Raw genomic sequence first — 20,978 nt, 5'->3', positions numbered from 1 at the left:
TTATGGAGGTTATTTTATTAATTTCTGTTAATCCTCACCGAGGATATTTTTCCATTGATTTTTAGAGAGAGTGGAATGAAGGGGGAGAGACAGAGAGAGAAACATCTATGTGAGAGAGACACATTAATTGATTGCCTCCAGCACACGCTCGCGGGGCCTGGGATGAGCCTGCAATCGAGGTACATGCCCTTGACCAGAATTAAACCCAGGACCCTTTAGTCCATGGGCTGACACTTTACCCACTGAGCCAAACCGGCTAGGGCTATTTTATTAATTTTTTATTAGAAGATTTGCCTATTCAAAATTCACCATAGAACTCTGCTATCAAATATTGGCCTCTGTTGTGAATACACATAATCATTTGTTTATAAATATCTTAGAAGAGGCGGGGCAAGGATGAATTTGAGTGAGTGCTGAAAAAACAAACATGAAGGTGCCAAGGTCCTTAACAGGTTTAATAGGATACAGAAAACCGTGAGGCTCAAGTTTAAGAAGCCAGTGCCAGAACAAGGTGGTGTACATGGCCACAAAGCATTGCAAAGTCACAGATGTGCTGCTTTTTAGAAACCCTTGTAAACAGTTCCAAATAAAGTGCACCCCGAGTGAGAACCACCAGATATTTGTAAGTTCCAGACCCTTTCTCACCCTTCAAACCACAGCCGACTGGAGATGTGGGGGGGCAGAGCATCTAACAAAAGGGCAACCAATCTACAGGCTGAGCAAAATCCTACAACCTGTGGTCGTGGGCAGAAAGACAGGCTGAGCCAATGAACTTCATCTTTTGAGAATTTCAGATCAAGACTCGGGCAGGGCAGAAGACAAAAAGGAAACTCTGAGAGTTATCATCATCTAGAAGGCCTGCGTTGGCCATTGCCCTAAACAAGTCTGCCAGTCTACAGACAAGAGAGAGAGGCAGAGGGGCTAGGACTTGGCAACCCCAGTTACAAAGATACACAGAAAACAGCCTTGTTTTCTGTTTCCCAGTTCCAATGTCTATAGCTCCGACTGTGAAGTGATTCCTGCCCTTGGATTTTCATGGGACCTACTAGGTTCTTTCAATAAATCTGTTTCTTGAACTAGTGTGAGTGGGTCTCTGTTATTCGCAAACTGAAGAGCCCCACATGAGAGCACAAGACATTATTTCCGAACCAAAATAATGACACACTTTCAGGATGCCATTTGTATGCCATTATGCTAAGCCTACTGGCATATAGGAACAACACAGGCAGGCTAACATCGCTGCGAGAGGTGACTTTTGTACCAAGTATTTAAGTTTGTACCTTTAAAATTATCTTCCCACTGGATTTTCCATTTTCTTTCCTGGTTTCTCACAAAGAAAGGAGGAAAGGGTCACAATGGAAGGAACCTCCCAGAAACTGCTTTACAATACTAATTCTAGCATTCACTACCTCGAGTCTATAATTTGCAGATGTGTAAAGGTAGATATTAATGTGCTAAATAAGCGACAAGGAGGCATGCTTCAGCGTTCTGCACATTCAATTAATGTATGTGATGCACCCCACTTTTATACATTTATACAACTGGCTAGTCAAAAATAAAAATATTGTCCCTACCCTTCTACATAAAAAGTTTTCTCTAGTCTGTCTCAAGAGATCTAAGCACAGAATCATTGTTAGTTCATTAAGGCTTCCTAAGGCTATAAAACACACGTGCATGCATAGGCAAACACACGCGTGTGTACTACACACACACACACACACACACACACACACACACACACACACACAGATCATCTGGGCTGGACATCTGACTGGCCTAAACCAGGATCTTTCCAGCTGAGAAAATCAATGGTAGAGCTGTAATTAAAACCCAGAAGCCCAACTCCCTCCACACAAAGCTTCCTAAAACAAAAAGGAAGGGAAACAATATTAGAGATAGAGATGCCAAGTTAGAAGATTAACTGAGAAATCTCAGAGCATACGAGAAGGTAAAAACCTCGTCAAAAATACCAACTACTCTAAAAAGAGGAAGGAAGTGTTCTTAAACTTCACTAAGAGGCCAAGGAAACTGACATGCACTAGTGGGTACTGGGAAGAAAAGCTGGCCCTAGCCGGTGGATAGAGCATCGCCGTGTGGACTGAAGGGTCCCAGGTTCGATTCCGGCCAAGGACACATGCCCTGGCTGCGGGCTCGATCCCCAGTGTGGGGTGTGCAGGAGGCAGCCGATCAATGATTATCTCTCAGCATTGATGTCTCTATCTCTCTCCCTTCCTTGAGGAGGAGGAGGAGGAGGAGGAGGAGAAGGGGAGGAGAAAGAGGAAGAGGAGGAGGAGGAGGAGGAGGAAGAAGAAGAAGAAAAGAAGAAGAAGGAGGAGGGAGGAAAAGGAAAGGAAGAGGAAGAAAAAGAAGGAGAAGGAGGAGGAGGAGGAAGAGGAGGAGAAGGAGGAGGAGGAGGAGGAGGAGGAGGAGGAGGAGGAGGAGGAGGAGGAGGAGGAGGGGGAGGAGGGGGAGGAGGGGGAGGGGGAGGAGGGGGAGGAGGAGGAGGAAGAGAACAACAACAACTGGAGAGGCCGGGGCACTCTGAGCCCTTCTGGGTGTTGTTGATCCTGGGGCCTTTGGGGGGGACACTCCAGTACATTTTTGCTAGAAGAAATGGAAGAATTTCTAGGCATTTTTACCACTGGTGCTCTCTGCCTTATTTGTCCTTTCACAGTCTTATTTTTAAGCCAGAAAGAGCATCTACTCAGGTATTTTGACACTCACCAAATTAATTAATAGGGCCCATGGGGAATGAAATAGAAAACTGACTGTTAACATTTGCTTCAGTCTACACAGGGAGAAGAGAGACCTTCAGGGTTCCTGCTAGGTGGCCCAGCCCATTTTGCCATGGCAGGAAAGGTAACTGATTTAAGGCCCCATTGAAGAATAAAGATTGTACACACCTGGCTGGAAAAATCATTTGACTATAGAGATTATGTGCACTGCAGATCAGACATAGGAAGGATTCCAACAATACTGATACAGAGGGCAGAATAGAGGCTCCTATCTTCAGGTACTGAATTCGCCCAGGAGGCCATGTATGATGGACATGAGTGCTGGAGATGGGGAAATACACAAAGACCATGGATTTTGTAGAGATAAAGATTACTTACATCATTCCCAGTTTTATACCAATCTGTAAATTTGGTATGAATTCAAAAAAGCAGGTCATTATTATTCTCTTCTCTCTTGTTCCACATTTTCTATTGTCTTCAATGAGCATTTTTTTATTATTATTTTGGTAACATAGGATTAGTCTCCTTCACTGACTCAACTGGGAACAGGAATTGGATGATTGACAAAAATGTTGGCTAAAGTGGGAAACCATAAAATATGACTATTATCATAAACATGATTTAAAATGCACATGTAAATACATCATTTATTCCTCTACCCATCTTTTCATATAAGGCCAAAGCCTCTTCTTTGAATATGGATAGGGTTCTAGCTCATCTATCTAGATTGAAAAATACCATATACATCTATGAATATTCCAATTCCCATGTCTTTTTTGTTGTTGTTGTTAATCCTCACCTGAGGATATTTTTTCCATCGATTTTTTTTGAGAAAGTGGAAGGGAGGGAGAGACAGAAAGAGAGAAACATCAATGTGAGAGAGACACTTAAACTGGTTGCCTCCCGCATGTGCCCTGACCAGGGGTGGGGATCGAACCTGCAACCGAGGTACACGCCCTTCACCAGAATCAAACCTGCGACCCTTCAGTCAACAGACCAACACTCTAACCATCTAACCACTGATAAAACAAGCTAGGGCAAGTTTACACATCCTATATAATAAAAGGCTAACATGCAAATAGACCTCCACTGTTTTTTCCTTAAGGGAAGAGGCTGCTGAGAAATGAAAAACCAAACAACCGAACAACCGGTCGCTATGACATGTGCTGACCACCAGGGGGCGCGCACGGACCATGGTGGCGTTGGCCTTGCGGGATAGTGGATCAGGTGAGCGGGGGTGCCAGAGCAAGGCGGGACACTGGTCGCTGTTATTAGGGCGAGCCTCTGGTGGTTACTGAAAATTCTTTGCTCCCATGCGCTGAGCTGAGGTCCCACCGCTGTCGGAGCCCAGCACTGGTCTTAATCACTCAGCGCCGTCAGTGGGTGTGAGCAGCGGCTGCCAGCTCCGATTGCCCCTGAGGGCTTCTCCACCTCCCCCTGCTCCTGAAGGGCAATCGGGGCAGCAGCTGCTGCTCGTAGATGCTGACAGCGCCAGCCCCACTTGCACCCACTGCTGGCACCAGCCCCAATTGCTCTTCACCGTCAGTGGGTGGGAGCGGCGGCGGCGGGAGCAGGGCTGCCAGCACACAGCGGACTAGGGGACGCGGCAGGAGGGGCCGGGTGGGGGCATGGAGGATGGGCCAAGACCCGCCCCTGTGCCCACCGCAGCCTCGGGGCCCACAGTTCCTTTCAAGGTGCACGAATTCATGCACTGGGCCCCTAATATTTTAATAAATTATGTAGTCACAACAGGTGGTATAACTTATACCAATGGTTTGAGGACAAATAAGTGACCTTTACTAAACATATGCCTCACCAGATGGGTGGGACACAACAGCATCAAGTAAGTATGTACAAGCCAGTGTACTTAGTGTGCTGTGGGTATCAGTAGGTGTGACTTATGAAGGGAATGAAGGGTGGCAGAGAAGTTGACTGCATGGATGCTGCTTGATGTGTTTACGCATTTTGAGAATCTGAAGCCATCCTCCACTGTTTTTTCCTTAAGGGAAGAGGCTGCTGAGAAATGAAAAGCATGGTTTCAAAGAGGCAGTGGGGAGCAGGGGACATGCCAGTCCCTCCTTCCTCCGTGAGTGTGGGGGGTAGGAGTGTGCATGCATATGCATGTGTTGGAGGAAGTAGCATTCTGAGTGGCAGAGGGACCTGGAGGTGTCTTTTATTGGGCACAGTCTCACCAGGAAGCCAGACTTCAAGCTATGCCAAACAGCCTGACCGGAATGGCTCAGTGGTTGAGCATCGATCTATGACTCATACCCAGGTTTCGGGCTCGATCCCCAGTGTGGGGCGCGCAGGAGGCAGCTGATCAATGACTCTCTCTCATCATTGATGTTTCTACCTCTCTCTCTCCTTTCCTCTCTGAAATCAGCAAAAATATGTAACTTTTTAAAAATTACGCCAAACAAGTGGTAGAAATGAGGAAATGAGAGGGTGGAGTAAATTTTGTTCACTATGCAATAGTGGTCTCACTGGGTGAAAACTCAAAAGGGTCAAGAGAAAGAGTGAAGATAAGGCTGTGAGCGAGCACAGGAAGAGGGAGGGGAAAGGAGAGGATCTGGCCCGCGGTCAAAATCATGACTACACAGGACAAAGGAAGCAGGAAGCTGTGAGGCAGGCTGTAGACAGAACTCTCGGTTTCTTTCTTTAAAATATTGACTGAACTGTTTTGCACGTGATCTTCAGCTGGTTTTTGGTACAAAATCTCTGTCCCTAAGAGGAGTGATGCACACGTGGGTGAGAGTAATTGCAGACCTCTCGAACTTTACACCCCAGTTAGAGAGATCAACAGAAGTACAGCTGTCAAGGCCGGGTAGTTGGTAATGAGTGCAATAAGAGCAGTACAGACAGTAAGCGCTGCAAAACAAGATTCTTTTGGCCTCGAGAGGCAAGTTGAAGCAGGTTCCTCCTCACCCTCTCCAACGCCTCTGACTCACTTTAGCACTGCTCATTCCTCTGCTATACGGAAGGGCTAACAGTTGCCTAGAACTCCCTGTCGCTGATTCATGGTTAAAATCTCCCTAAAAACTGCCCCGCCAGCATGGCTCAGTGGTTGAATGCCGACCTATGAACTAGGAGGTCACGGTTTGATTTCCAGTCAGGGCACTTGCCTGGGTTGGGGGCTCGATCCCAGCTGAGGGGTGTGCAGGAAGCAGCCAATCAATGATTCTCTCTCATCAGTGATGTTTCTATCTCTCCCTCTCCCTTCCTCTCTGAAAATATATATATATTTTAAAAACTCCCTAAAAACTAATGAAAGACTGTATTTGTGAAGAAATAGTGAGCCCAGAATAAAGAATCCGCACGTACCCATTACTAGCTTCAACAGTGTTCAACACATGCCAAATCTTTTTCACTACCCTCCCCTCTGTATAATTTAAAGTAAATCCCACGTGTCATTTTCTATCATGCGTAATATTTTGAAATACCTCTCTCAAAAAGCTAGGACTCCTTTAAAAAAACACACAATACCAATATCACACCTACAAAAATTAACAATCTTTCTTGAATGTCAAATATCCAGTTGTCTTCTAAATGTCCTACGTGAGTTCTAAAAATATTTTAGACTTTGTGCCAAAAATAAATGTAAAGGCACCAACCTGTTATATAATCAGTGGTATAAATGAGAAGCCACACGACTTGCGTGAAGGCCAAGGACTTCTGCTAGTAAACTTGTGTACCGCGCTGACTGGGTGCTAGCGCTGCTTTAGGAGCTCTGCATATAGTAACTCATTTAACCCTATGATACAGGTGAATGTACCATTTTATAAATGAAGAAACTGAGGCCGCCCAAAGAGTTTACATAACACGTCCAAAATCGCTCAGCTAACCCAATGTCCATTAGCCGGTGAATAAACAAAATGTGGTTTATCCATTTAACTAAAGATTATTTGGCTATAAAAAATGAATGAAGTACTAATGCCTGCAACAACATGGATGATCCTTGAAAACATTATGCTAAGTGAAAGAAGCCAGACACAAAAGACCACATGTTGTATGATTCCATTCACATAAAATGTCCCGAATAGGCAGAAAGTAGATTAGTGGTTGCCTAGTCCTGGGAAGAGGGGTAGTGGGGATTGACTGCTAAGGGTATGGGGGTTTCTTTCGGGGGTGATGGAAATGTTCTAAAATTGGATTGTGGCACTGGCTATACAACTATGTGAATATCCTAAAAAAAACCACTGAATTGTACACTTTAAGTGGGTGAATTATATAGTATGTATATAAATTATATCTCAATAAAGCTGTTTTTAAAGAAGTAAATTTTCAGTTTCAAATTTATCAAACCAAGAAATACTTATTGACCATCTAAAAGGCATATACTAAGTTCCATGTAAGTTACAAAACAAGTTTAAGACACACACCCTGACCTCCAATTGCTTGCAGTTCAAGAGAAAAGGCACATACGCAGCGTATAATAATGCACTTTTGCATTATGAATGTGCACCTTTTTTTCGTAAGGGCAGTCAACTATCTGAACCTGGCTTTCTGATTCATAAAAGACATTGGGCTATGGTCTAATGAACATACAACTATGCCAAGACCAATCCTGTTCCCCTCCCCCAGCAGGGGCCTGCAGAAGTCATGATTAACCACAGGCTTCTCTTGTGAGAGAGTTACCTGTAGGATTCTTAGGGAGCTGAGGCTGGATCTATTCATCTTACAATGGAAAGAATTTGAGTGAATGTTTCCTAATTAAACAGAGGCCAGAACAGCTTGGCAATTCCAGGCTGGGCAAAGGCCCCTAGGCCTGGGTCCTCCTCCCTGAATTTAAGAATGCCCAGGGTAGCCCAGCCGGCATGGCTCAGTGGTTGAGCATCGACCTGTAAACCAGGAGGTCACGGTTTGATTCCTGGTCAGGGCACAAGCCTGGGTTGTGGGCTCGAGCCCCACTGTGGGGCGTGCAGGATGCAGCCAATCAATGATTCTCTCTCATCATTGATGTTTCTATCTTGCTCTCCCTCTCCCTTCCTCTCTGAAATCAATAAAATATATTTTTTTAAAAGAATGCCCAGAGTAGCCCAGCTGGTGTGGCTCAGTGGTTGAGCACTGACCTATGAACCAGGAGGTCACAATTCAATTCCCAGTCAGGGCTCATGCCTGGGTTTCAGGCTCAATCTCCAGTGTGGAACATGCAGGAGGCAGCCAATCAATGATTCTTTCTCATCACTGATGTTTCTCTCACTCTCTGCTGCTCCCTTCCTCTCTGAAATCAATAAAAATATCCTACATAATAAAATGGTAATATGTAAATTACCATCACTCCGCTACGCCCACGATTGGGCCAGCAGGAGGCGCAGGGGGTGGGACTCAGGGTGGCCGGGGTAGCTGATTGGGCCAGCAGGACGCTGAGCTCGCGGCGCCAGTGGCGCCGCGAGCTCAGCGTCTGTGTCATGGCTGCCCCGGAGGCTTTCGGAAGGCCTGGTGCACCGGCGGACAGACAGCCAGCCGGCTCCCCCGCGATCAAAAGCCAAAGCGGGGGAGCTGTCTGTCTGTCTGCGCCGGCGCAAGGCCTTCCGAAAGCCTCCGCCGCGCTGGAGGCTTTCGGAAGGCCTGGGGAACCGGCGGACAGACAGCCAGCCGGCTCCCCCGCGATCAAAAGCCAAAGCGGGGGAGCTGTCTGTCTGTCTGCGCCGGCGCAAGGCCTTCCGAAAGCCTCCGCCGCGCTGGAGGCTTTCGGAAGGCCTGGGGCACCGGCGGACAGACACACAGCCGGCTCCCCCGCAATCAAAAGCCAAAGCGGGGGAGCTGTCTGTCTGTCTGCGCCGGCGCAAGGCCTTCCGAAAGCCTCCGCCGCGCTGGAGGCTTTCGGAAGGCCTGGGGCACCGGCGGACAGACACACAGCCGGCTCCCCCGCGATCAAAAGCCAAAGCGGGGGAGCTGTCTGTCTGTCTGCGCCGGCGCAAGGCCTTTCGAAAGCCTCCGCCGCGCGGGAGGCTTTCGGAAGGCCTGGGGCACCAGCGGACAGCCAGCCAGCTGGTACACCAGGTGCATGATTAAATCATGCACTGGGCCTCTAGTCTATATATAAAAGCCTAAGCGACCGAACAACCAGTCGCTATGATGCGCACTGACCACCAGGGGTCAGACGCTCAACGCAGGAGCTGTCCCCTGGTGGTCAGTGTGCTCCCACAGCCAACATCCCGCAGCCGGCCAACCTCCCACGGTCCCTCCCCCCGGCCAACCAACCTCCCGTGGTCCTTCCCCTCCGGCTGGCCGGCCAGCCCCAATCGGCCCCGATCAGGACTGGGCCAGATGGCCCCAATAGGCAGCCAGGTAAAGGGACCCCACCCATGCATGAATTTGTGCACCGGGCCTCTAGTATCTATATATAGAAAAGCCTAATATGCAAAGTGTCCCCTCGGGAGTTTGACCAACTGGGAGTTCGATTGCTTGTTATGATGTGCTCTGACCACCAGGGGGTGGCGCGGAACAAAGGAAGGTCCCGGCCAGCAGCCAGCAGCCGCTAGGGACCCTACCCGTGCATGAATTTTGTGTACTGGGCCTCTAGTTTATAATACAAAGAATGCACAAGGTAAATAAGCAGCACTGGCTGCTGATGGTGCGCTATTCCTCCAGTGTGGAGGCTGTACACACTGGGCCACCTCCCTTGGCTCTAACTCCAGCAGCAAAGGTCACTCTGCTCGAGGTGGGCTTGAGTGCTTTACCAAGCAGACAAGGCCCTCTTCTACCTCCTACTGACCTAGCTACACAGTTCAGAAAATGGAAGAGCAACAAAGATCCTTGGTGAAGACCAGGAGAGTGGTGGCCACGAACACTTCTGTGTGTTTAGAGGAAGGAGAGGACGGCCACAATAGGAGATATCATCTTGGGAAGGGACAATTTGGGAATGTGAGGCTGCATAGAGTAACTGTACTCCTGAAGACAACTGAAAAAGAGGTCTAGAAATGTGGCGGATCACTTGGAACCAGGAAGGTTTCCTGGAGCTGGCATCTATCTTAAATGAATAATGAGGAAACTGCAGCTCAGATTCAAAGCGCCCGGGGATTAGGGACAAATGGTTTTAGGGCTCTGTTTTACACCAAGGCTACTGGGACAGTGTCCAGCTCGATGTCTAGTGACCCCACGAAGCCCACATGCCATGTAGATTCTAAAGCCTGGGTGCACGTCAAAAGATGCTTCCATTTTACAAACACGTGAATTCAGCCAAATTTTATAACAAGGATTTGCATTCTCTGAGATTTTCAGATAATGGTGGCAATCAAAACTTAGAATCCTACTTAAGCTGACAAATGTTCATGGTTTAACATAGAACTAGAAGTAAAACCCTAGTCAATGAAGTAGAAACTCCCATTTTGAGCAGCGTGAATTATGCATCTTTTCCTGAACTGCCTAAAAAGAACATTTCATATTTGGGCCTAAGGACTCGGCAAACAACTCGGCAACATAACCCTATCGCCAAGCTGCCTTGATAGCACCACCATCCTATTTGAAGTACAATCACTAACATTACAGAGGTCTCCTTACCTTTCACGACATCAGCCACGTTGCAGGTGGGATCGATACTTCCAATGTGTTTAGGATGAGCAGGATTTGTGTCACCACCAAACAAAAGTGCTAAGCAAACACAAAAGGGAAGGGAGAGATTATAAACAAAGCAGGCTCGGATGGTCAAACAGAGAAAAATGGAGGATTCTTGTGTTTGTAAGAATCATTTTAGCATCCACAGTGACTTAAAGTAACAGAATACAGAGTGGGGCAAAAGTGGGTTTACAGTTGTATGCGAAACACAAGAGTTCATTTTTGTAATTATTATTTATTACTAGAGGCCCGGTGCACAAAATTCGTGCACTGGTGGGGGGGATTCCCCTCAGCCCGGCCTGCGCCCTCTCGCAGTCCAGGAGCTCTTGCTCCTTACCGCCCGCCTGCTCGCTGCTCCTTAGCACTGCTGCGGAGGCAGGAAAGGCTCCCACCACCGCTGCTGCGCTCGCCAGCCATGAACCCAGCTTCTGGCTGAGCAGCGCTCCCCCTGTGAGAGCACACTGACCACCAGGGGGCAGCTCCTGCATTGAGCATCTTCCCCCTGGTGGTCAGTGTGCATCATAGTGACCGGTCATTCTGGTTGTTCCGCCATAATGGTCGCTTAGGCTTTTGTTATATAGATTGTATCCTTTGCATATCAACAACTGTAAGCCTACTTTTGCCCCACCCTGAATATAATATGATGATGGGACAACGAAGAAGGAAGGATGTGCTTTAAGACCTGTCAGTAGCACTCAGCAGGTCCTAAAGCAGTGACACATGCCAAGTGTCCAATCCCTTCTTCCTGACCCAATGTAACTTGGATGAAAAAAATTTGACCTTTCAACTTGACCCACCTTCTCAGTACTACTGCGGACATTTAATCCAACATTCACTAAATAGTTAGAAAACACAGCCTGCACCATTAGGCCAGGCTTGTGAGATGTCTTCACAGTGAACATTTCAAATGCCTCCACCATGGAGATTATTTTTCAATGTTGTATACACAAATGATATTTGTTCAAGTACTTTTTAACCCCAAAGTTGTTTTAATTTTTTATCCTCACCCAAGGATATGTTTATTGATTTGAGAGAGGGAGGAAGGGAGAGAGAGAAACATCGATCTGTTGCCTGTTGCCTTCTGTAAGCACCCCAGGCGAGGGGATCAAACCTGCAACCTAGATATGTTTCCTGACTGGCAATCAAACCCGCAACCTTTTGGTGTATAAGATGACACTCCAACCAACTGAGCCACCTGGCCAGGAATGTTCAAGTATTTTTAAAAGTATAAATTCTTTCAAAATACACAAGATTGGCAAATTTTACTTCTGAAAAAAAGCCAAAAGGAGCCCCAAAGGAAAAAGTAACCTAAATTCAAGTGTTTATAGGTGTATATATATATGACATCTATTTATTTTTGATGTAGTTATTTTTAAATCAAACAAAAATTGGGAACAACTTAGATTTCACAAAAGGAGAATGCTTAAATAATCTAGGGGGGAGTTTAAATTATAAAAATGCTGAATATGGGCACGAGGCCAATACATAAAGTTCCAACTGATTAAGTGAAAGAAAATCAGAAGTGACAAGCTTAGTCCATGATCTAAAAACATGTATGTATAGCCCGGCCAGTGTGGCTCAGTAGTTGAGTGTCAACCTATCAACCAGGACATCACGGTTTGATCCCCAGTGTGGTGTGTGCAGGAGGCAGCCAATAAATGATTCTCTCTCATCACTGATGTTTCTCTCTCTCTCCCTCTCCCTTCCTCTCTGAAATCAATAAATATATATATATTAAAAAATAAATAAAAACATGTACATATATACACAAATACAGGTTTAGGTCAGAAAGACATTATAGTTATCTAAGTAGTTTAGTTAAATAGTATATAGGTTCTTTTTTTCCTTCAAGTCTCCTATAAATTGTCATATTTTTTAAAATAATAAATTACCCTTATTGTCATATCATCAGAGTGATATGCTTTGATTATTGTTGTGAAGAGTTATATGTTTTATTTGTAACTAATATGATTTTTTCAATTACAGTTGACATTCAATATTATATTGGTTTCAGGTACACAGCATACATTTCTATTTTTAAAAGCTATACATTTAGAACCAACCCACATTTATTTTTTTTATGTGCCCAGGCATGAAACAGCTGGCCAACAACACAGGCATCAGCTAGAATGAAATAAGGACTGTGCGCCTGCTTTGCCCCTGATGGATGTAAGAGCGACACCACCAATCTGGTGTCTCCTTGCCCATTGCCAGGGGGTCCAACCTTCATGTAATAGTTGTATAACATTCATTTATCCAAATAAATAAAATTAGTAAAATAAAGATACACTAGCCATTTTGTGATTCAGTAAAGATGATGATTTAGACTCTAGATGTGTGGATGCTTTTTTATAAGAATTATGAAATCAGCCCAGCCGGCGTGGCTTAATGGTTGAGCATTGACCTATGAACCAGGAGATCATGGTTCGATTCCCAAAGCACATGCCCAGGTTGTGGGCTTGATCCCAGAGTGGGGTGTGCAGGGGGCAGCCAATCAATGATTCTCTCTCATCATTGGTATTTTTATCCCTCTCTCCCTTCGTCTCTGAAATCAATAAAGATGTATTTTTTTAAAAAAAGAATTATGAAGTCAGGCAAAGAGACAATGCTAAAAATAAGCCCCAAATTTTTTGTGGAGAGAATTTTAGTTGCTTTTTTTTTATTTGCTTATCAGCCTGGAGAGTGGACTAAATCTCTCAGGATTATGGTTTGGTAACTCGCTTAATCTGTTTTCACTGATCACTATGACATAAAAGACCAATTGCTCATATTGTCAACATGCCAATTCAATATTCCCAGGAACAATGTATTTAAAACCAAAAGGGAAACCATCCAATATCCTGGATAAAATACTAGAACATCCTCTCAGAGACACATAAAAGTGTTTGGAGATTAATACAGCATCATTAAAGCTGGACCTTCGCCCCCATCAGGAATGGGACAGCAAAGGCTTAGCATCAAAAAGCCTTTCAATGACTTATTTGAACAAAGAATACTAATGAATAGCTTTTTAATAGATAGGATTTACTTAGAAAAAAACTTAACTAGGAATGAAATTTCTACAGACAGCAAAAATGCAGATCTGTAACATATGGAAGAAATAACTCTGATTACCATTTCAAATCTGGACCAAAGCCCAACTTACTGTGCTGGTTAATAAGCATGCGGAAGGAGATACGGTTGGTATAGAAGCGATCCAGAAAATACTGGATGTTACTGCTAATGAACGGATCAAACCCAAACTTCTCCTTGTATTCAATCACTCCTTGTGCCATTGTAGGAACCACATCATTGTGTCTATTTCTGACTTGAATAAGAACTTGTAGAAAGCTGTGTGGGAGAGAAACAAAAATAGTCCGTCTTTATATCTTATGGCTGATGCATAACCTTCCCAGTTCCATCTCCAGACTACTTACCTTCTGGTATTTCTATATGTAGAGACATCATAATCATTACAGGCTACAAGGAAGAACTCATGGGAAACAAAAGTATTACCCAACTTTTTGCCTGAAACTTTCTACAGAAATTCTTTCGGAGACACAATAAGTAAATAGTTCCAGTAAAGAAAAAATGCTCAAATACCTTCTTAAGGAATCCACTGACATTTTGAATAAATGATCTATATATATAAAAGACTAATATGCAAAGTGGCCCCTCAGGAGTTCAACTGGGAGACCGGGAGTTCGATCACTCGCTATGACATGCGCTGACCACCAGGGGGCGATGTGGAATGAAGGAAGGCCCCAATCAGCCCTGATTGCCAACCAGGCCTAGGTACGCTACCCGTGCAGGAATTTCGTGCACCAGGCCTCTAGTTACATATAACACAGGTTCTATATTTGCTGAATAAATAATTGCAGAGCATATTATTTCTTCTGACAACATGAGGACAATCCAAAAAAATTTCCAAGGATTTATTATGGAGTTCCAAAGCAAAAGGTTTGGATGGTTGGACACTTAGCATATTAGCCTATTTATTCAATATGCTAATGAATAAATAATGTCAAACTTGTGAAGAGTAAAATTTTGAAATATATTTCTCATAGCAGTAAAATATAGTGATGAAATGTAGATAAAGACAATTAAAACAAACCTATTTAAGTATTGTCGTATATTATTGTAAAGATGCAGAATGAAAATGTATTATGGATGGTAAATAACTAAGAAGAGAAAGACAAGTCAATGGAACCAAATAAAAAGCTTGGAACCAGGACGAAGGGTGAGTGAGTGTATGTGTATAAAAATTGTGCATATCGATAAAGTGGCATTGCAAATCAATAGGGAAACAATCAAATTACTTGGGACAGCTGGTTAACAATTTAGTCACAACCCAATTTCACGTCTTAAGCCAAACAGTGAGTTAAGAGATTTAAATGCAAAAGCGCAAAATCACATAAAAGATAAAAGAAAATCAGGTGAGAAAGTATGTAACCTTGGAGTAAGGAAGGCTGTTCTAAATTTAATACCAAGGGCAGAAACCAGGAAGAAAGAAATTATATGACTGGGTAGAATTTCAGCAATTCTGTCAAAAAAACAAGGGAAACTGGGAAAAGTCTATTTGCAAGAGTTACTATCCTTAAATAAAAAAAAGAAAAAAAAAAGATGAGCCCCCTAAAGGAAAACTAGGCAAGTAATCTGGTATCAAAGGGGAATTACCAGAGGAAACGCAAATGCCAAAAACTTCCCCTTCGCAAATAATAAAAGAAAAAGAAATTAAAAACAGTGCAACAGCTGTATTTAAGAGCTGTTCTTTAGAGCAGTGGTCGCCAACCTTTCGGACCTCATGAAACACCAGTGGTCCACGGACCACAGGTTGGCAACCACTGCTTAAGAGCACTGTTCGTAGTCACAAGAAAACTGTAAAGCCTTCTAAAACCCAAAGATAGGAGTTCAAATCCCATGACTTATCTTTAGATGGACTATTATGAAACTGAATATTGCTATAGATCTGTAACGTCACATCGTTATTTTTGTAAAAAAAAAAAAAAAGCATACAAATGTCTATGTATGCCTGGTTAAAAGTTGGGATGGAAGGAAAATGTTTACAATGGTTGTCCCCTGGCAGTGGAAATGTGGAGTGACTTTCTTTTTACTTATCTGAATAGTCTTATTTTTCCCAATGATGAAATATGTCTGTAACAAATGCATGCAAAGATGAGTAAATCAACTCTGAAATTAGGAGGTCATAATTATTCACAAGAAATTTTATGGTGGACAATTTGTCCTTTACCTAATGCTCTTTATTTTTTGTTTTGTTTTGTTTTGTTTTGTTGTTAATCCTCACATGCCCTTGACCAGAATCAAACCAGGGACCCTTCAGTCCTCGGGACTATGCTCTATCCACTGAGCCAAACTGTCTAGGGCCATAATGCTCTGTGTCTCAACTTATCTGAAGGGAGGAGACTTACCTCCATGGTTCAGTTCTCAGCTACTTCCCCAATCTACCAGGGCTCTTCTAAGCTTATCTATATATATAAACAGCTAATATGCTAAGTGTCCGACTGTCTGACAGGTCACTATGATGCACACTGACCACCAGGGGCCAGACACTCAATGCAGGAGCTGCCGAGCTGCAGTGACTTGGCAGCGGCAGTTCTCGGGTGATGCACCCTGGAACCAGAGAGGAGAGAGCCTGATTCCTCGTAGGGCAGCATGATTCCACCTTTGGCCATGGGTTATGTTGTTGCTGAGGCACTGTTGGTCCCGGATCTAGTTTACTGCACACTTGCGTTTACGTTCCACATCCTGTACGACAGCAACTTTGCAGAGTGCCCTCTCGCACTCTGGGACCCCTCGGGGGATGTCGGAGAGCCAGTTTCAGCTCGATCCCACAGGCCAAGCTGAGGGACCCCACCTGCCAGAGGGACCCCGCTCACTCTGCAGACGCCTGGGAGGGACTGCTGGAGGTGGCTCCAGGAAGTGTCCGGCCCATCTCGCCCAGTCCTGCCCCACCAGACACTTTCTAATTAATTTCCTTTCAATGTGCACGAATCCATGCACCGGGTCACTTAGTCATTACATAAATGTGCTTGTCCTCTAAGCTACTTTCACTCTACTTAAATGACTTCCCTGCCCGTGACTCCTATATAACCTCTCACGGAACACAAAAGGCTACTACTATGAGTAACATGACTCATCTTCACTCCTTCCTTCACTATGGGCCCCAGGCTTCAAAAATCCCAAATATCCTAACTAGCTGCGTGCACCTAGGCAAGTTTCCGAAGTTCCCTGAGTGAGAGCTATTATTACCAAGATCTTGTACACACTGGATCCAGAACTTGGCAGTTTACAATGCAGGCTCATGACCATAAATCACATCAGACTGACAACCTGTTCCAGAAATTGAGACAGGACTCTGGGAACCACACAGCAGAAACTGAATATCACATACTTCCATAAATCTGTGTCCTAAAATTCGAAGCTAGAAAGAGGCTAGTCCTAATTTTTAAGTTATCAGCCAAGCAAACTGTTACTTGCTAATGACTTCTGAGAAAACAAAGCTTCTGGATTGGATTCATTTAATTTTAAAACTTTAAATGACAGCAAGAGTTGATAGTAATGCCCAATTGGCACGGCTCAGTGGTTGAGTATGAACCAGGAGGTCATGGTTCAATTCCCAATCAGGGCACATGCCTAGGCTATGGGCTCAATTCCCAGTGGGGGCATACAGGAGGCAGCTGATCAATGATTCTCTCTCATCATCGATGTTTCTATCTCTTTCTCCCTCTCCTTTCCTCTCTGAAACCAATAAAAAAATATTTTTAAAAAACAAGTTGATAGTAAGGAAAATACTGCATCTGGGGCTCTAACCTTCCTTCCACGTTTCACAGATTCATTGCACAAACACCTAGCCAAGTATAAAACAGGTCAATATTTTCCCCTTTATATTTTAATTTACAACTAAACTTGACCTAGCTACTCATGGCTTGACCCAGCAGTGCTGGCAGTATGGTACATGGTCAAGAACAATGTCCTACAGAAAAGGAAATGTGATTTCCAGATCCAGCTCTACTACTAACTAATGTTATGATCTTGGGCAAGTCACCTCACACCTTGACCTCAGTTTCCCTATCGGTGAATTGAGAGGGTTGGGTCAAATGCCTGGCACTGAGGTCTTATATAACGTGTAGTTTCTCTAGTTCTTTTTATACAGTGGTTGGCAAACCGCGGTTCGCGAGCCACATGCGGCTCTTTGGCCCCTTGAGTGTGGCTCTTCCACAAAATACCACGTGCGGGCGCGCACGTACAGTGCGATTGAAACTTCGTGGCCCATGTGCAGAAGTCGGTTTTCGGCTCTCAAAAGAAATTTCAATCGTTGTACTGTTGATATTTGGCTCTGTTGACTAATGAGTTTGCCGACCACTGTTTTAATGGAACATCTATATGTAAGGTGCTCAGTCTCATAATTGTGTGGACCAGGTTTCTACTCAGAAATTCCTCAGCACAACGGGCCTGCCATATGCATTCACTCATGTGTTTATGAAACAGGGAGAAAGTAATGTGAAAAGGATACTTCATTTCTCTTGAGGGAAAGAGCCACACTCAGAGCTAGGGTTTGTGTTTTCTGGTTAAATGAAAATGAAAAACAGAAATATTTCCCATCAGCATGAGAATTTAGTGGTCTTCGTGCATAATAGCAGCAATAGAATCAAAGTTGTCATATAAAAAGCACACTCTTTTCTGTTTCTCCAAAATAAAACCATTATTGGTTTTCTGCATTCAAATGTAATAACACATGGAACATTTTTTAAAGAGTGTGTAATAGCTTATTGGTACAGTGCAAGAAATGGGCATTGAGCAAATCAAGAACTCAGGAGAGCTCTCACCAATCAATCAGAAGGCAACAGAGAAAAATATATGAAGGAATTCCTGTACTTATGCTGAATAGAAGGGGCAAGAGGGGGCATCCTTGTCTTGGTCCTGATTTTAGAAGAAAAGATTTCAGCTTTTCACTGGTCCTTCTACAAGTGGCTAAATAGATGAACAAGGAAGAGCAAGCAAGAGTAGCAGATTTAGAAGACTATAAGACAGATTTGTAAAGAACAGTCAACTGCCAAAGTACTGGTGTATTCAGGGGTGTGGATGACAGAGGTTAGACTGTCATATGTAAAAATATTTTTGCAAAGGATAATTCAAGCATTAATATACGTTTCAGTGTCACGCAAAAAGTTTTAAATGCTTTTAGTGAATAATTTCAAACATCTCTTTTGCATCACACACTATTAAACCACTTAATCTATATGTAATAGAGCAGACTACAATTTGTGATTATAATTCATCAAGCAAAACTTTGAACTGTCTGTGGTACTTAATTATATAACCAGGAAGTAGTAATTTTAATGTAAAACACATTTCAAGTGAATTATGCAATTAATATCTTAAGTAAATGTCTTTGTAAAATGTCACCAACTCAGAGTAACAACATACAGGGTGTCCAAAACATGCACACACACTTTAACAGCTGATAGCTCAATTGACGTTGCTTTCTTTTCAGCCAGACTAAGTTTTGAACAAAGGAAATTCATCCTAAAATGCTACTGGAAGTTTGAAAATGCAGTTGAAGTACAAACATTGCCTTTATAATTATTCAAAGTGTGTATACATTTTTGGGGGTACCCCAAAATATATATACACACTTTAACAGCTGATAACTCAATTTTCACTCGATTTCAGGTTTAACTGATTTGATATAGTGGGTGAAGCCAGACTAAGCTTTGAACAAAGAAAATTTATCCACTGGACTTTTTTATGGGGATACATAAAAGATAAAAGTTTAAGGTACAAAACTGGCAAGACTTGACTAATTAAAGGTGCACAAATACCAAACAAAATGATTTTTGATGTTTGCGATTCCATTGCTTTACATTATCAGTAGTGCCTGGACCAGAATGGTCATCAGTTTGAAAAAAGGCATTGACAAAAAAAATTATTCATTTCTGTATTTTCTTTTAAATTTTGAAAATGAACTGTATGTTAATAAATACGGACTTTATAATCATTCAAATTGTGTATACATTTCTGGGAGACACTCTATATAATGCAAGAACTTCATCAGTGGCCAGGATTACTAACTTTAAAAAGACTACATGAAGATTTAAGATGTGTCATGATATAATAAAAAGAGAAAAAATTTTATCACTGTCACAAATAGCCTAGTTAGTTAACTGTATGCAATTTGCATCTGGATTGTTTTAAGCTATAAAAGTAAAGAATTTGTAAGTCTAAATAAATAAATATTTTTTAAAAAATACTGTAGCCCTAGCTGGTTTGGCTCAGTGGATAGAGCATCGGCCTGCGGACTGAAGGGTCCCAGGTTCAATTCCAGTCAAGGGCACATGCCCGGCTTGCGGGCTCGAACCAATCAAGGATTCTCATCATTGATGTTTCCATCTCTCTCTCTCCTTTCCTCTCTGAAATCAATAAAAATATATTTTAAAAAAATACTGAAAAGGACTGAGTAGATAGATTCATGCATATAAAGAGACCACTGCATTCTTAAAACGACCACTAGGTGGAACATTTACTGCAACATTTAGAGTGAGGGCCCGCACCAGTTCCCCATAAGCACAAAAGTATTAAGAATTAGATCATACCATGCTAAGCAAAATAAGTCAGATGGAAGATGTCAAGTACCATATGCTTTCACTCATATGTAAGATATAAAACTGAAAGCAACAAATGAACAAACAAGACAAACAAACAAACAAAAAAAACTCCTAGACACAGACAACAGTATGGTGGTTGCCAGAAAGAAATGGGGTTGGGGGAGTGGTAGTAAAGAGTAAAGAGGAGCAAATATAGTGTGGGTAGTGAACACACAATGGAATATATAGGTGCCGTATTATAGAATCGTACACTTGAAGCCTATGTACTTTTATTTAAACAATGTCACCCCAACAAATTTAATTTAAAAATTTTTTAAAGAATTAGATAATGAACTATAATTGAAGTGTCATTATTCATTTTGTAACTATTATATTTTTAACTCAATTTTTAAATTTCAAAAAAGGCAATGTTGAGTCATTACCCATTAAGAAATCTAATGCTTCCATCCAAATTATACTTCTTGGTTCTTACTGACATGAGCTCCATTCACCAAACCATTTTTTACCTAGACCTTTTGACTTTTAGATGAGTTTGGTACCATACTTACTTATCTAAGACCTTTGGATCCTCCGGGCTCTTATTTTCATACTCCAAAAGTTCAAGGAAGCTCTGCATATACCTGAAAAAAGAAGACCTACTGTGTTAGCTGTCTACCCAACACCCATTTCTCCTTTCCCTCTTCCGTAGAGTACCCCAAATTTTCACTCAAGTAACATCCCTTCCCCTCCCCCACGCAGTCCAAGTGCTTCGGGAAAAGCCAATGCCACGCACAGCTCCTGCGTGGCCTGACTTTTCTCTGGGCAATTCTATTTCTCTTGTCACTCATTCCTAATTAGTCTGGTAGTCCAGGTCTAAGCCTGTTACTGCGTCACATATCCCTGGACACCGGGATTGGCTCAGGAATGGGCATACTGTCTCAATTCAGAACAGTAAAATAAGAAAGACTTAATGGAGGTCTCTGGGAGAGAAATCAACTTGCTCTGCTGTTTTAGTTTGCTGTATGGATGTGAAGCCTGGGACTGTTGCAGCTATTCTGTCACCAGGAGGAAATCCAGCCTGAAAGTGAAGCCAACTCCATGG

At 43.2% G+C, this 20,978-nt stretch overlaps 1 protein-coding gene across 2 annotated transcripts in view; it reads right to left on the bottom strand.

The window, feature by feature from the left end:
- Positions 1-20,978, bottom strand: part of PDK3 (pyruvate dehydrogenase kinase 3) — a 72,384-nt gene that overhangs the window by 26,903 nt on the left and 24,503 nt on the right. For both annotated transcript variants that reach the window (XM_079764679.1, XM_079764680.1), the window contains exons 3-5: positions 20,446-20,517; positions 13,438-13,622; positions 10,239-10,328 (exon numbers count right to left, since the gene is read on the bottom strand). In XM_079764679.1, the coding sequence (XP_079620805.1) occupies positions 10,239-10,328; positions 13,438-13,622; positions 20,446-20,517 (347 nt within the window). The remainder of the gene's footprint in view (positions 1-10,238; positions 10,329-13,437; positions 13,623-20,445; positions 20,518-20,978) is intronic.

Source organism: Cnephaeus nilssonii (assembly GCF_951640355.1).
Source record: "Cnephaeus nilssonii genome assembly, chromosome: X".
NCBI lineage: Eukaryota > Metazoa > Chordata > Mammalia > Chiroptera > Vespertilionidae > Cnephaeus > Cnephaeus nilssonii.
This window is presented reverse-complemented; position numbering and strand designations above follow the sequence as displayed.